The following is a 15,535-nucleotide window of genomic DNA, read 5'->3' as shown; positions in this document are numbered from 1 at the left end:
TTTTCTCAGGAAAAGCAGTGTGGCGAGTTAATGGGGGTCACAGCTGAATTAGGCGAGCTGTGTTCGTGAAAAGGAAAGCTAAGTAAACGCTCGCATGTATTTTTCGAGTCAAGGATGCGGACGAATATTGATTGAATTCTGGTCGGATTAATGGGAGGGGCGGTGCCTCTGTATCACGGAGAAAGACTCTGCATCTGAACTGGTTCATTAAATACCCGGTTGCCTTTAAATTGATTGCACAATATGTAAATACAAAATGTGTATATGCCATGCCCTGCCTAGGCTTTGGGCGGTTATTCTACATGTCATCGGTGCATTACATTATCTTACATTATTGGCATTTGGCAGACGCTCTTATCCAGAGCGACGTTCAGTTGATTAGTCTAAGCAGGAGACAATCCTCCCCTGGAGCAATGCAGGGTTAACGGCTTCGCGGATCATATTGTGGCTACACCGGGATTAGAACCATAACCACTACGCTACAGGCCGGCCCACTGCGATGCGCTAGTGGTGCGCTACCGCTACCTATGACAACAGCTACTCTTGTGCCGAGCCCTACAGTGCAGAACATAAGCGTTAGAGAACAGCGCATACAGTACATGTGTTACATGGGGAATGGGGTCAGCCCTGGATAACATCTCTCCCTGACTACCAAGCATACGCAACATCGCTAAGGCAAAAAACGCAGGTTACAGACAAGCCGAAATCAAAAATCACTTTTTCCTCAATTTCGTCAATTCCAGATTTTTCAAGATTTGATGTCATCGTGAAACAGTGTGTAAATAGATCAAATGTCAATTTTCTGTTAAACCAATTAAACCTGCGTACAATGCACCTGTATCTCGATCAGGACAATGCATGTCTCTTTGTTAGACTTTTTGTCATTGAGAAATTGAGCGGAGCACTCTTTGTATCGACTTTGATGAATAGGTGCTGTGATAAACAAGGCATTATTCTAAAACCGTACAATACGGTCACATTTGGCATTAGTACAAAAGACGGCAGTGCTGTCGGGGGCGGGATGAGGATTGGAGGGAAGCTAAGATGAAATGCGTCCTCAGTTCTAAAGATGGCCCCCTGTCTCCCAGCATGCTTTGCAGGCCGTACCTGTTTCCGGCTCCACGGAGAAGTAGGGCTGTCACCCAGCATGCTTTGCAGGCCGTACCTGTTTCCGGCTCCACGGAGAAGTAGGGCTGTCACCCAGCATGCCTTGCAGGCCGTACCTGTTTCCGGCTCCACGGAGAAGTAGGGCTGTCCCTCCAGGATGCTGTACACCAGCTTGGCGCTGTTCCCATACGTCTCGTCGTCCGCATCCGAAGCGGTCACGTTCAGCACGTACGTTCCTGCGGGGGTGGGGGGGGGGTCAAGGAGAGGAGAGGAGAGCAACAGGATGAATGCTCGACCGAGAACGACCGCGGAAGAGGAATAAAACGGGAAACTAAGACGCAGGAGAAGGCCTTCAGCGTTGACTGTCAGTCCCCTTCACGGCGCCTCGTGTTCGGCTCTCCGCTCGCTCTGTTCACCGAGGTCATTGCGCGTGACACGTTCTGCTGAGCGCACGTCACCGGCACTGCGCACGAATCCAAATGTTGATGTTTTCCCAACGTGCAATGACAATTCTCATCCAGCTCTATTCACCTTTCTTAGTTTGATAAGTCAGCTACTTATACAGTTGGTGCAAAGCCCAAAACGATAAAGCCATGATGCGCACTTTCAAATGGAAATAAAGAAGCCTCTTTTCCCCCCCGTTCCTGAGAATCCAGTTTTTTTGTTTGTTTTTTTGTTTTTTTTTTGTTTTTTTTTTTGCAGATTTGAGTGAATAAAGGTTAAGTGCATCTGACAATGCTTGCGACTGCAAATAAATAAATAAATACATAAACACAGGGTACAAAAATTATAAAGAAATACTTGTTCAAGGTTCACAAGTTCAGCGTATCTTTTATTCCAATATTTTTTTCTGTGGCTATGACAGAGGATAACAGCTCTCCAGCAGAACAGAATGCACTGCAGAAGTACACTCGTGGTAATGACACGGCTCCCACTACAAGGCAAAACCTGAGCGAAATGTGGTGAGTGCTACGAAAGACCCAACATCGTATTACATGTGAGGGAGTTTATTTATTTATTTACTCATTTATTCAGTGAGAGAAACTGCATTACTCAGAAGTACCCACCAGCCATAATGAGTAGATTATGCAATTGTAGCACACACATACACACACATACATATAAATATATACATATACACGTGTACATACACATATACGCACATATATCCACATAAGCACTCATTCATGCACCCGCACACTGGCACACACACACATGCACACACACACAAGCTCACACACACGTTCACAAACTCACACACTCACAAACACACACAGATACAAGCTCACACACACACACACACGTTCACAAACTCACACACTCACAAACACACACAGATACACCCACACAAACATTCACTCGCACACACACACACACACGGATACACAAACTCACACACGCACTCACACACACACACACACGTACACACACTCACATGCACACACACACACGTACACACACGGACACACACACACACACACACGGATACACAAACTCACACACGCACTCACACACACACACGTACACACACTTACATGCACACACACACGCACACACACACACCACTCGTGTGCTCTGTTGTCTCCATGCATTACCTCTCTGTAACCTCAGCAGGAAGCACCCAGGTAGCACAGTGAGATGTGACATCAGTGCCCATCTCCACTCCGGAGAGCCTGAGGCTTCAACTGACATGCACTGAATATATGAATTGATTTGTTATCATTCTGTCATGGAGTCTCTTTTTTTCTGTTTCCTCTTCCTGATAAATGTTCTTCGGTTGAGCAGCTCTGGGTCAGTCTTAATTTTAGGCTTAGTCTCAGGCTTAGGCTTAACTCCCACAGTCTTATTACCTGCAGTGCTGCACTGTTTTCATAATATTTTCCACATTCTTGCATAAGGACAGCAAATGAATGCACAATAATGCCATTAAGCAAATCTAGGAGCTCCATTTACCTACAAACCGCCGCTGGCGGCTGTAGGCAGAATATCCTGCACTGAATCAAGTCAGCATTTGAGCACATTTAAACACGACATGACCTGGCCACTCATTCACAACACTGTGCAAACTTTATGATTAATAATCATAATAGTCATATTAAAAAGGTACTTCATGTGTGGAATTGACCCATCTAATCTCCACTCACTCTTCATTGGTCAACTGACATAACTCACTCTGTAAACATCACAAAGCTATGAAAAAGCATTGCATGTTGATATACAAAAGTATTTTTTATGACAACTGAACCTTTTTACCATGTCTGAATGCTTTTATGGATTTAGTTGCTGCCACATGATTGGCTGATTAAATCTGTTTTTGCCCGTTTTTACTCATATGCAAACTGACTCACCAACTCACTTACTCACAACTCACTCACTCACTCACAACTCACTCACTCTCTCACAACTCACTCACTCACACACTCACTCACTCTCTCACAACTCACTCACTCACACACTCACTCACCAACTCACAACTCACTCACTCTCTCACAACTCACTCACTCACCCACTCACAACTCACTCACTCACTCACAACTCACTCACTCACACACTCACTCACTCACTCACTCACTCACAACTCACTCACTCTCTCACAACTCACTCACTCACCCACTCACTCACTCACAACTCACCCACTAACTCACTCACTCACTCACTAACTCACTCACTCTCTCACAATTTACTCACTCACAACTCACTCACTCTCTCACAACTCACTCACCCACTCACAACTCACTCACTCTCTCACAACTCACTCACTCTCTCACAACTCACTCACTCTCACAACTCACCCACTCACCCACAGACTCATTTACTCACACACTCACTCACACACTCACTCACTCACTCACACACTCACTCACTCACTCACTCACTCACACCCTCACTCACTCACACACTCACTCACACTCACACACTCACACACTCACAACTCACTCACTCTCACAACTCACTCACTCTCTCACAACTCACTCACTCTCCCACAACTCACTCACTCACCCACTCACTCACTCACTCACTCACTCACACACTCACTCTCTCACAACTCACCTACTCACTCACTCACACACTCACTCACTCACTCACAACTCACTCACTCTCTCACAACTCACTCACTCACTCACTCTCTCACAACTCACCCACTCACTCACACACTCACTCACTCACAACTCACTCACTCTCTCACAACTCACTCACTCACTCACTCTCTCACAACTCACCCACTCACTCACACACTCACTCACTCACAACTCACCCACTCACCCACATACTCACTTACTCACTCACTCTCTCACAACTCACTCACTCACTCACCCACTCACTCACTCACTCACAACTCACTCACTCTCTCACAACTCACTCACTCACTCACACACTCACTCACTCTCTCACGACTCGCTCACTCTCTCACAACTCACCCACTCACTCACTCACACACTCACATACTCACTCTCTCACAACTCACCCACTCACTCACTCACTAACTCACACACTCACTCACACACTCACACACTCACTCACTCACTCACTCACTCACACACTCACTCACTCACACACTCACTCACTCACACTCACACACTCACTCACTCTCTCACAACTCACTCACTCACACACTCACTCACTCACTCTCTCACAACTCACTCACTCACACACTCACTCACTCACTCACTCACACACTCACTCACTCTCTCACAACTCACCCACTCACTCACTCACTCACTCACTCACACACTCACTCACTCACTCACACACTCACTCACTCACTCACACACTCACTCACACACACACTCACACACTCACTCACTCACACACTCACACACTCACTCACTCACACACTCACTCACTCACTCTCTCACACACTCACTCACTCATACACCAACTCACACCCTCACTCACTCACTCAGACACTCACACACTCACTCACTCACTCACTCACACACTCACTCACTCACTCTCTCACACACTCACACACTCACACACTCACTCACTCACTCACACACTCACTCACTCACTCTCTCACTCACACACTCACTCACTCACAACTCACTCACTCACTCACTCTCACACTCTCACACTCACTCACTCACTCACTCACTCACTCACTCTCTCACTCACACACTCACTCACTCACAACTCACTCACTCACTCACTCTCACACTCACTCACTCACTCTCTCACTCACTCACTCACTCTCACACTCACTCACTCACTCTCTCACACACTCACTCACTCACTCACACACCAACTCACTTACTCACAACTCACCCACTCACTCACTCAAATGATGTCCAGGGTGATATTGTGGGTTTCAAATGTCAAAGACAACTCAAAAAGACAAGTTTTACTTGCCGTTATCAGAAGCAGCCCTGTAGTTTCAGGGCATTTAAGAATAAATCGTAAATAAATAAAAAGTTGTAAATAAATGAAAAATAAAATATATTCTCTGTAACTTGGAGCAGGCCAGATATTGCCCATTCCAGGTAAGATATTTTATTAAGAGATTGATATCCTGTCTGGGTGCTGGGCCATTCATCACTTCAGAAACGTGGAGCCATGAAGTCAATACTGAAATTAACAGGTAACCAGTGAAAGGGTACACATACTGAAACATGGAACCATAAAGTCAAGATGAATAACAACAACAAGAAAACAACAACATCCAGCTACTGTATACTCTCAGTGACAGTGGAGATACATTTTTGTTCTTCAAGAATCACATTTCCCAAATGTACCCTGAAAGGGTACAATGTTTTCCCAAGCAAAAATGGAAAAAAATCATTATATATTGTTGGCTAGGGGTAAACATGTTATGTACCTACAGCATACTGCCCCTCTGACAAGCATATGTCAAATCTTCGGCACTTTCCATACCTTTATTTCTGAGAGTGTCAGCACATTACGCACACACAGGAATGCAAATAACTGTAATATGAGGGAAAAATCTGTCTTGCAGTCAGTAGCTTACCGATACACACCAAGATCAGCAGCGCACTCTGCCCTCATCCTTGAGTGACTCGAAAATGAAAGTGAACAGATTAGATTCCCCAATCCCATGACACATACAACCAAGGAATACCAGCTTTCGCCCCAAAAGAGCTAAATCACAAATCCCGTTATCAGTTCTAAACCATAAGTAGACGTGGATATGTCAGCCTTTAAGATAAAAACTGAGGTGAACGGATCAAAGCAATCCAGTAACTCCATTAATAAAATAGTCAACTGTATCTTTTGGAAAGATGAGACTAATGGTTCAAGCAGTTCAGTACACTGCCTCTATCAGTGCGATAGCGTTACATCCTGAAGGCAACCTTACATGACCCAATTTCAAAACATCCTCATAGGTATATACAAGAAAACTTTGAAAAACATTGTTGCAGCGACATACCCACACGTACTCCACAAAAGCATGCACATACTCGCACACATAATCACAAAATAAATAGGCTATTACTGCAAACCACAAAGTATTTTAACCATTTTCATCTTGCATGTGCACTGCACTTATGGAAAATGGCAAGAATGACAGGATGTCATGAGTAAGTGCATTTCTTCTGTGTCTACTGCAACTTCTCCAGCTTCGTTTCCATATTCAGCAATACACTCTAACCATTGCATCTCAAAATAATACATGCGTGATGTGTAATGGCATAGCCAGGATTCTAAAACTGGGTGTCCTCACACAATGGATATTAGCCTACTCAATCTATGTTTGAGGAAAAAGCTGAAATAACTTAGCTAAACAGACCAACTCCATGAACAAGTGTATTTCTTATGATCATATTGGTAAATCCGAGTGCTGTATTGTAAACAGAACACCGTGGAAGTGCAAAGAGTGATGCCCCCTTGTGCTTGCAGCTAAACAAAACAGGAACTGTTTTTAAAAAATGGCACGAAAAACTTAGTGAATGGCTTGTATGTAGTTTGTGTGGTGATTTCAATACATTACAATACATTACAATACTTGTTTCTGTCTTCTAAATGGCTCACTGAGTTTTTCTTTGTGGAAAGGCTTTGTTAGGGAGGGGTCAGGTCAGGTGTGAAATGCCTACTTACCTGGCAGGGCCGCATAGCACATAAATATTCATTGAAGAAAGGCGAATAGCAGTGACGATTTATTTTATATTTCTAATTGGACTTGGTACAATATTTTGTCATCTTTTGATACTCAAGACCTAGAAGAACAAATTTCAGTGATCAAAACAATGTGTTACAATAGATTAGTATGTGTTTTTACAGCAATTTTTGCAACCAACATATGATTCTGACCTACTTACTGTTGCCATAATATCATTTTCTGTGCTGAAATCCAAGATATAAAACACTTTGGAATCACTGTATATAAAGTTGATTAAAATGACACAAATGGCATGACGCAGGCACCAGTGTTCCCCATTTCGCCCTCAGGCCCCAGAGGGTTAAACACCACGCGCCTTAATCCATAACAGGGGCGGCCTGTAGCCTTGTGGTAAAGGTAAATGACTGGACACACAAGGTCAGTGGTTCTAATCCCGGTGTAGCCACAATAAGATCCGCACAGCTGTTGGGCCCTTGAGCAAGGCCCGTAACCCTGCATTGCTCCAGGGGAGGATTGTCTCCTGCTTAGTCTAATCAACTCTACATCGCTCTGGATAAGAGCGTCTGCCCCAATGCCAATAATGTAATGTAATGTAATGTAATGTAACATGCTACCAGGTCCGTAGAACAAGCAAACCCAGTCGCACTAATCCAGCGGGCAGAAAGTTTGTTCACAGCCTTTATTATGTTCAGGCGAGTCAAACAGCCCAGGGCCAATAGCCAGCAAACAGATTCAGCGGGGATAAGGCTGTTTGTAATACAAAGTCCAGGCAATGTGTCAAAACCCCAGCAAACAAGTATAACAGGGACGACCCAAATCGTAACTGTGGTCACAGGCGAAGGTAACTAACGGGCGAAGCAGACAGAAACAGAATCCAGAAACAAAAGTCGAGGTCCAAAAACAGGTCGATAAGCTACGGTTCCAAATCAGACAGACGGGATAAACAAAACGCAGAAGTTGGGGGCGAAACAGGTCATAACAGATATCAATCAGAAATAAATGCTGGAGAGTATGGTCTGGACACATAACAATCTGGCGACGAACTGGACAAACAAGGGAGTTTAAATAGCACAGGTAATAATAACCCCGGGGCGGCCGGTTGCGTAGTGGTTAAGGTGAATGACTGGGACCCGCAAGGTCGGTGGTTCGAATCCCGGAGTGGCCACAATAAGATCCGCACAGCCGTTGGGCCCTTGAGCAAGGCCCTTAACCCTGCATTGCGCTCAGCGGGGAATGGTCTCCTGCTTAGTCTAATCAATTGTACGTCACTCTGGATAAGAGCCTCTGCCAAACACCATTAATGTAATGTTAATGTAGAATGACACAATGAAAAAAAAAAAAACAAGACAATATCATTACACTTTCCCATGCACTGAAGTTTATAATTCAATATGTTGGAAAAGACAAAGTATGGTATTAAGTATTAATTGTAATGGTAGTTATGGAACTTAAATAACAATGTTAAAATGTTATTTTTTTAAATAACATACTCTTCAAAGGGTTAACACTGCAGGATCAATTCCCTTGGAAAGAAGTCAACTTTGGGAGAGATATATGACATCATCCTGACTGCAGAACCTCACTGAGCGTGACAATGTGTACCGCAGTGACAAAACAATTATCCTGCGAGATATGGAGATATGATCATTACTTTGATCTCCTCTCCGCAGATCTGTTTCTGTTGCCCTTTGAAATTGCTTTTACAATCTCACCACGAGATCTATTTCATTAGCGGCCCTATCAACACTGCATATATAACGTCTATTGTTATAAAATGTGAAAAAAAAAAGCCTAAACTCTGTGCAAAGTCTTTGTGGGTAACAAGAAGTATCACTGGACTGGCATAAAGTTTTTATTTAGTCATCCATTTATTGTATTTATAGTTTTTTTTCGTAATTATTTTCGCTATTTGCAACATCAATAAAATACTAATGAAACTTCACTTCGCACTTTGCTAGCCAAGAACCAAATTGCAAATCAATCATGAATATATACTTTCAGATTACTACAGATTACTGTAGAAAATAAAATAAACAAATCCATAATAAATAAATAAACCAACATAAAAAGCCACTGGTCTAGACTGGGGCTATGGATCTGTTTATTTAATAGGTACCATTTTATATTCAGTAATACAGTAGCTTGCACCAAGTTGATGCATTGGTGGCATTATAAATGAAAAAAAGACAAACATCCAGGGGGCTGTACCACAAATCAGGATTTCAGGAGTTAGCTGGATAAGTTCATAAATGGTGATTACTGTTACATTTCTTGTTCTTGAGAAGCTTAATGAGCTGATCTAGTGTGTGTGTGTGTGTGTGTGTGTGTTTGTATTGTAGTAATTATATATTCATTTATTTCTCTTCATTTTCATTTATTGTCTAGTTTTCCATCTATGTATGTGATTGCTTGTCTCCGTTTGTCCATGACTGTCTCAATCTGCAGCATATTTGATTGGATTGCATATCTCTCTTTCTCTCTCTCTCACCCTCTCTCCTTCTTTCTCTGGGTTTCTAGATGGTGAAATTTGTCACACCGATTATTATGTCTCACTCACGTCTGTACCTGTTAGCACCGCAATTACCCTCAGCGGCAATATGCCCAGGAAACCAGCTGAGATTTAAGGCCGGATCTGTGTGATTTTCAGTCATCCTTTCCGGAAAAGCATATGCTGAACCCCTGCTGGTAATACAGACCGGGTAAGCCAATGCGCAAAGTTGTGCTTCAGCAAATGTAAGTATTGATTTTGTATCTTGGGTATTTTCTCTGTGTCCTCCTATGCCATGCTGTCACAAAATACCCGACAAGCTAATAGAGCCAAGTTCAATGTTCCTGGTTAATTTTGAATGGAATCCACTCAAAGCAATTTTCCGCCCATAATGAGCACTATTAGGCACCGTATTCTTGTCCTAAATGTCCATTCTCCTGTTTTTCAAACTAGTCCCCCAAGGTAGTGGCCTTTTGACCATTAAAGATGGGGCTATCCAAGGTTGGTCTCAATCCAAATTGAAAGCTGCATTTCCAATTTGCTTGAGCCGAACCACCAAAGTTTCTCGAAGGACTTTGAAAACAATCCATTTGACATTCTCCCTGGCCCTTTTGAGATGCACTGGAATGAAGGGTCAGGATGTTCTTCTGCCGTGTCCGGGGAGAATTCTTGTTTTTCCCGTTGTTTCCAGCCAAGCGTATTTGGATAACGTCTGATCCTTTTCATGTGGTGTCAAAACTTGACACTTGTCTCTATTTCTGTCCAACAACTCCTGAACTTGAAGGGCTAAATATTTGTTATTGACTGTTACCATTTTAGAGCCAGACCATGACAGAACACGATGGTGATACTGTCTTGGAACAACTCGAGGAGATCCCTTACAAACTGAGATCGACTATGAAGCTGTGGCTCAAGATATTACTGAAATATGCCTGCTTTGTGCTCTTTTGTTCTGGACATTTCACATTTCATATCTGGCAATACTACTTGAATACTTAAAATGTTTTAATTCTTCTTCTTCTTCAATTCAGTTTTGGTCACCCACTCACTAACCCCCACATCACATACACAAAGGCCCAAGAACAGTGCAAAACGAAACTTAAAATATTTTAATAGATGCAATGAATTCGCTGTTGGATGTCTGTGTCTAAAAAAAATGGAGGTCATCCTGAATTTTATTTTGTCCTGGTCACAAGATGCTTTGAAGAATACACAGCCAGAAAATAAATAAATAAATAAATAAATAAACATTGTTTTGCCCGTTATGTGACATTTCCTTCTGACAGATCGTATTGTGGATGTCGATGGCCTCTCATGCATATCCCTGTTGCTATCTTGCTGCATATGCTGTCATTGCCATAACCTAATGAAGTCCTTGGCATCCCAGAGACCTCTGGCTGCCTCAGACTGGCGAGCGGCGTCTTTGAGAATGCTAATAAACGCAGAAACATCTGCCGCGTCCAGATTTCTGTGTCCCTACCAGGAAAAAGGGTCGATCTGCCGTCACGGATCACGGCTTTGATTAACGGTTTCCGCATTCAGCTGCACAGACAGCCACTGTTGTGTCGTCTCCACCACTGAAACGTCCCTTACAAACAACCCCCCGCCCCCCTTTCTCTAATACAAGCCCTGGACTAAATTTAAAACAGCATAATTATTAAAGTGATATGAGATGATTATAATGAGTTGAGGTCACTGTGTCCGTACTCTCTGCTGAGGCATACAGAGCAGAGGAAGAAACCTTTGGAAATAAAGTTTTCTGCTTTCAAGACAGAAAGGAATGGTTATTCAGACATAGAGATAACCATGCAGACGTCCACGTAGCTGTTACGAACACCCTATATGTAACTAACACCCTATACAGTAACTGTCACTAACACCCTCCAATGGTCACTAATAACCCCCAACTGTCACTAACAACCTTCAACTGTCACTTACACCCTGTGGCCTTCAGTAACACCCTGTAACTGTTACTAAAACCCTAACTGTCACTAACACCGTGCTCATGTTACTAACACCCTGCAACCATCACTGACACCCTGTAGCTGTCACTAACACCCAATAAATGTCACTAACACCATACAACATCCTGTAACCATCACTAACATCATAACAGTTACTAACACCATGCACCTGTCACTAACACACTGAAACTGCCACTTAGGTTGTATCACTGTATCCACCCGTTTAAAGTAAAAAATAAAAATAAAATAAAAATTCCTCTTCCTCCAGACTTGGCTTGAAAACATGTGTCTGACACATTTTCAAGATCTGCCACTTGTAAGTTACCATAACCCACACAACAATAACCCCATACTGCGACCATGCATACTCATCAGTGGGCTAATATCTGCTCAATACACAAACATCGTTTTGGTGCAGTAAATTGTTCCTATTCCGTGAAACCTCATTTCCCAATTGAACTGAGCATAATTACTGGGCAACGCAAGAGCACAATTTCTACCTTTTTTCCGATGGCTTTAATGGGACAGCTTTATTGCGGTGATATTTAATGTCCATTACACATGCACAGTTGCATCAGCTATTTTAGCAGAGGCTGAATTGTAGAGGTGTCCTGATCAATCCCTTCTACTTTACGGCTTTGTTCATTTGGGTGGCAAAGGCTAATTTTAGCTGGTGGATTGAGTGCTGAATTGGAGTGACAGATTCACCACCCCTGCTGTAGCAAGAGTACGGCGGGACTTAAAAGGGCTACGTCCTCGGAGAGGAGATCCACCTGACTTTAGAGATGCTGTCTGTGGGCCCGGCCATTACTGAACCATTTACTTCTTTAAAAATTAATTTCAGTTTGCCAGTTAGCATCTGTGGGCAGATGTTGTCTTTAGCCATTCATGAATTAAATATACTTGAATCAGTCCAAGAGTGTGCAATGCGGCAAAGCCCTCATTTGTCTTATATTCTATTCAGTGTTATTCTATGCTAACTGGCATGCCAAGAACATTTTTTTATCATTAGCAATCCAGTGGAGGTCATGCCCTCTGTATTAGCCACTTTCTCCAATAAAAATGTACTTCTAAAAATATACATATACAGTACATATGCATATATATATATATATATATATATATATATATATATATATATATATATATATATATATAATGGCCACTGTGGGGCAAGTGAGGCGTGAACATGGGTCTCCAAGGGAGAGAACACCAGGCCAACCACTTCGCTAAAGAGAAATTCACTGTTAACACCGCGGCTAGTCAGGCTCTATAAGCGGATCTCTACACTGCTCTCCACCAAACCCTCAGAGCATGGACTCACACTCAAACACCACTCACAGGCCTCCACCCAAACACCCGTTGATGTTTTTGCTGTCGTTGATGTTGGCCAATCGCCCTGCATTATCTTTTACGATGTTTTATTCATCCATGCATCCAATATCTTAACCCGCTTATCCTGAACAGGGTCGCAGGGGGGCTGGAGCCTATCCCAGCATACATTGGGTGAAAGGCAGGAATACACCCTGGACAGTCCATCACAGGGCACACACACCATTCAGTCACACACACACTCATACACACACTCATACACTCATACCCATGATACTCCAATCAGCCTAACCTGCATGTCTTTGGAGGAAACCGGAGTACCCGGAGGAAACCCACACAAAATCTGGGAGAACAAACTGGGTTCGAAAACTGAAAAGATTCGAACCCAGGACCTCCAGTGAGGCGGCAGTGCTACCCACTGCACCATTCGTGCCGCCACAATCTTTTATGTTTTTGTTAAATGCACTTTCAATAAATGATGTCTTGACTTGACCCTGAGAGACGCTGGGGTAACAGCTGCTGTAAGGATCAGGCATGGCTCACACTTGGGTTTCTGTTTTTTTTGTTGAATTTACAGTTTAGTGTTACTACCAGTAAAGCTGAATGTAGTGATTCACAGTGATTATAGTGACAGAACAAAACATGTTTAAAATATGAAAGCATGGAATTGTATTGCCACAAGTTATCCTCCAACAACAGGAAAGGTCCTTCCATTCATGCCTAATTACGAATATTAAACGATGAACAGTAAACCTCCAAGCAATTTGCATCCAATACTTTAGCAAGCTGGTTGGCAGTTGTGTATTTAGTCATTTGTTTTTCAGCTTCTTGCACATCGTGGGAGTCTATTTGAAGAAATATGAGTCAGCTGAGAAACCAGACTGCATCGAAACCAAGGAGACAGAATCTGAACACTCACCAACATCTGACATTTCGGGTACAGTTGCCATGTAGGTCTCCTTGGAGAACTTTGGCTCGTTGTCGTTGATGTCGTGGATCTTGATGATGAACTCGGACTCTGGCTCCAGGGGATGGTTGGTGAATTTGTTGACGGCCTGGGCGCGCAGGGTGTAGTAGGCCTTCTCCTCCCTGTCCAGCCTCTTGGTGGCGTGAATGTCTCCCGAGTTTTCATCGATCAGAAACAAGCTGCCGGCCCCATCTCCATTGAGCACGTACTTCACACTGCCATCCCCTCTGTCCTGGTCTGAGTGGAGCTGTGGAGAGGAGACTAGTGTGAGGCTCACAGCAACATGGACTACAAATATGGAGACTACAGTGAGGCTCACAGCAACATGGACTACAAATATGGAGACTACAGTGAGGCTCACAGCAACATGGACTACAAATATGGAGACTACAGTGGGACTCACAGAGATATGGACAACAAATATGGAGATTACAGTGAGGCTCACAGCAACATGGACTACAAATATGGAGACTACAGTGAGGCTCACAGCAACATGGACTACAAATATGGAGTCTAAGGTGAAGCTCACAGCAACATAGACTACAAATATGGAGACTATAGTGAGACTCACGGCAACATGGACTACAACTCACAGTGCTACAGCACAACAGAGACTGCAGCTGGGGAGACTTTTGGTCAGATTCCCAGCGACAAACGGGAGACTACATCTGTGATTAGACTGCAGCTGACCGCCACGCAGACTGTAACGGCTAAATTAAAGTGAGAAGCGCAGGGTGACCTGGCCTCACCCCACCCCTGTCCGTCACTATGATCAGACCTTAACCTGTCCGCACAAAGGGCAGTCGAAGGTTGATAATATAGCCGGACATCAAACGGGACGGTGCTGTTCCAAAGTCAACCTTTACAGTCCACATACCCTTCAAGCACAGTCCTTTTGAAAGGTCCCTTTCCATCGGATTCCTATTGCCATGCACGGGTGGCTGCAGTTAAGAAGACCTTTAAAACTGGAGCGAGCAACTTGGTGTCATGACTTTTATGTCGGTAGTTTGCCATCTGATCATAGCGAGGGAAAGGGCAGAGACAGACAGGCTCAGTATAGCGATGCACAGTAACCTACAGCTACAGAGAGAATAAATACTCCATAGACTCTGGGACCATAAAACACATGCTATACACCTATTGGAATGGAAGTGGGTCCCATTTAAATAAGTACACAAATAAATTTGAGTTGCCCGTTGCAGTTACTGTCAGTGTGTAAAATTACGGTATTATCTCACAATGAATTTTGTTTATTTGCAATAATGGTGTCCTTTCTCCGTGGGCATTTACATACCAAACATATTTATGTTCAGCAGTATCGTTTTACACTGCAATTCACTGAAGTTATTCAGTTTAATTCCCGCCTTCCAACCCACAAACAAGCTGCCTCGTGATTGCAGTTACAATGCTCCCCCCATTACGGCGTGCTGGGAGTATATGCACACCAAAAATAGCACTGTTAACGAAATAAGCATGAGAATAAAAGGTCACCGATTAACCCTTGTGTAGTCTTAACATTATGTATACTCCCCTTGTCCTAAGGGTACAAAATGACCTGCCTTCACTAAACCCCTAAAATAAAGCAGCTTAATTGAATTTTC

The 15,535-nt window shown here is 43.3% G+C and overlaps 1 protein-coding gene across 2 annotated transcripts in view; it reads right to left on the bottom strand.

The window, feature by feature from the left end:
- Positions 1 to 15,535, bottom strand: part of LOC133126170 (cadherin-10-like) — a 65,181-nt gene that overhangs the window by 21,830 nt on the left and 27,816 nt on the right. Inside the window, exons 3-4 of one of the 2 annotated variants that reach the window (XM_061238092.1) lie at positions 13,887 to 14,181; positions 1,224 to 1,343 (exon numbers count right to left, since the gene is read on the bottom strand). In XM_061238092.1, the coding sequence (XP_061094076.1) occupies positions 1,224 to 1,343; positions 13,887 to 14,181 (415 nt within the window). Of the gene's footprint in view, positions 1 to 1,107; positions 1,133 to 1,223; positions 1,344 to 13,886; positions 14,182 to 15,535 lie in introns of those variants that run through there. The other variant, XM_061238093.1, reaches the window with a different exon arrangement.

Source organism: Conger conger, chromosome 4, assembly GCF_963514075.1.
Source record: "Conger conger chromosome 4, fConCon1.1, whole genome shotgun sequence".
NCBI lineage: Eukaryota > Metazoa > Chordata > Actinopteri > Anguilliformes > Congridae > Conger > Conger conger.
This window is presented reverse-complemented; position numbering and strand designations above follow the sequence as displayed.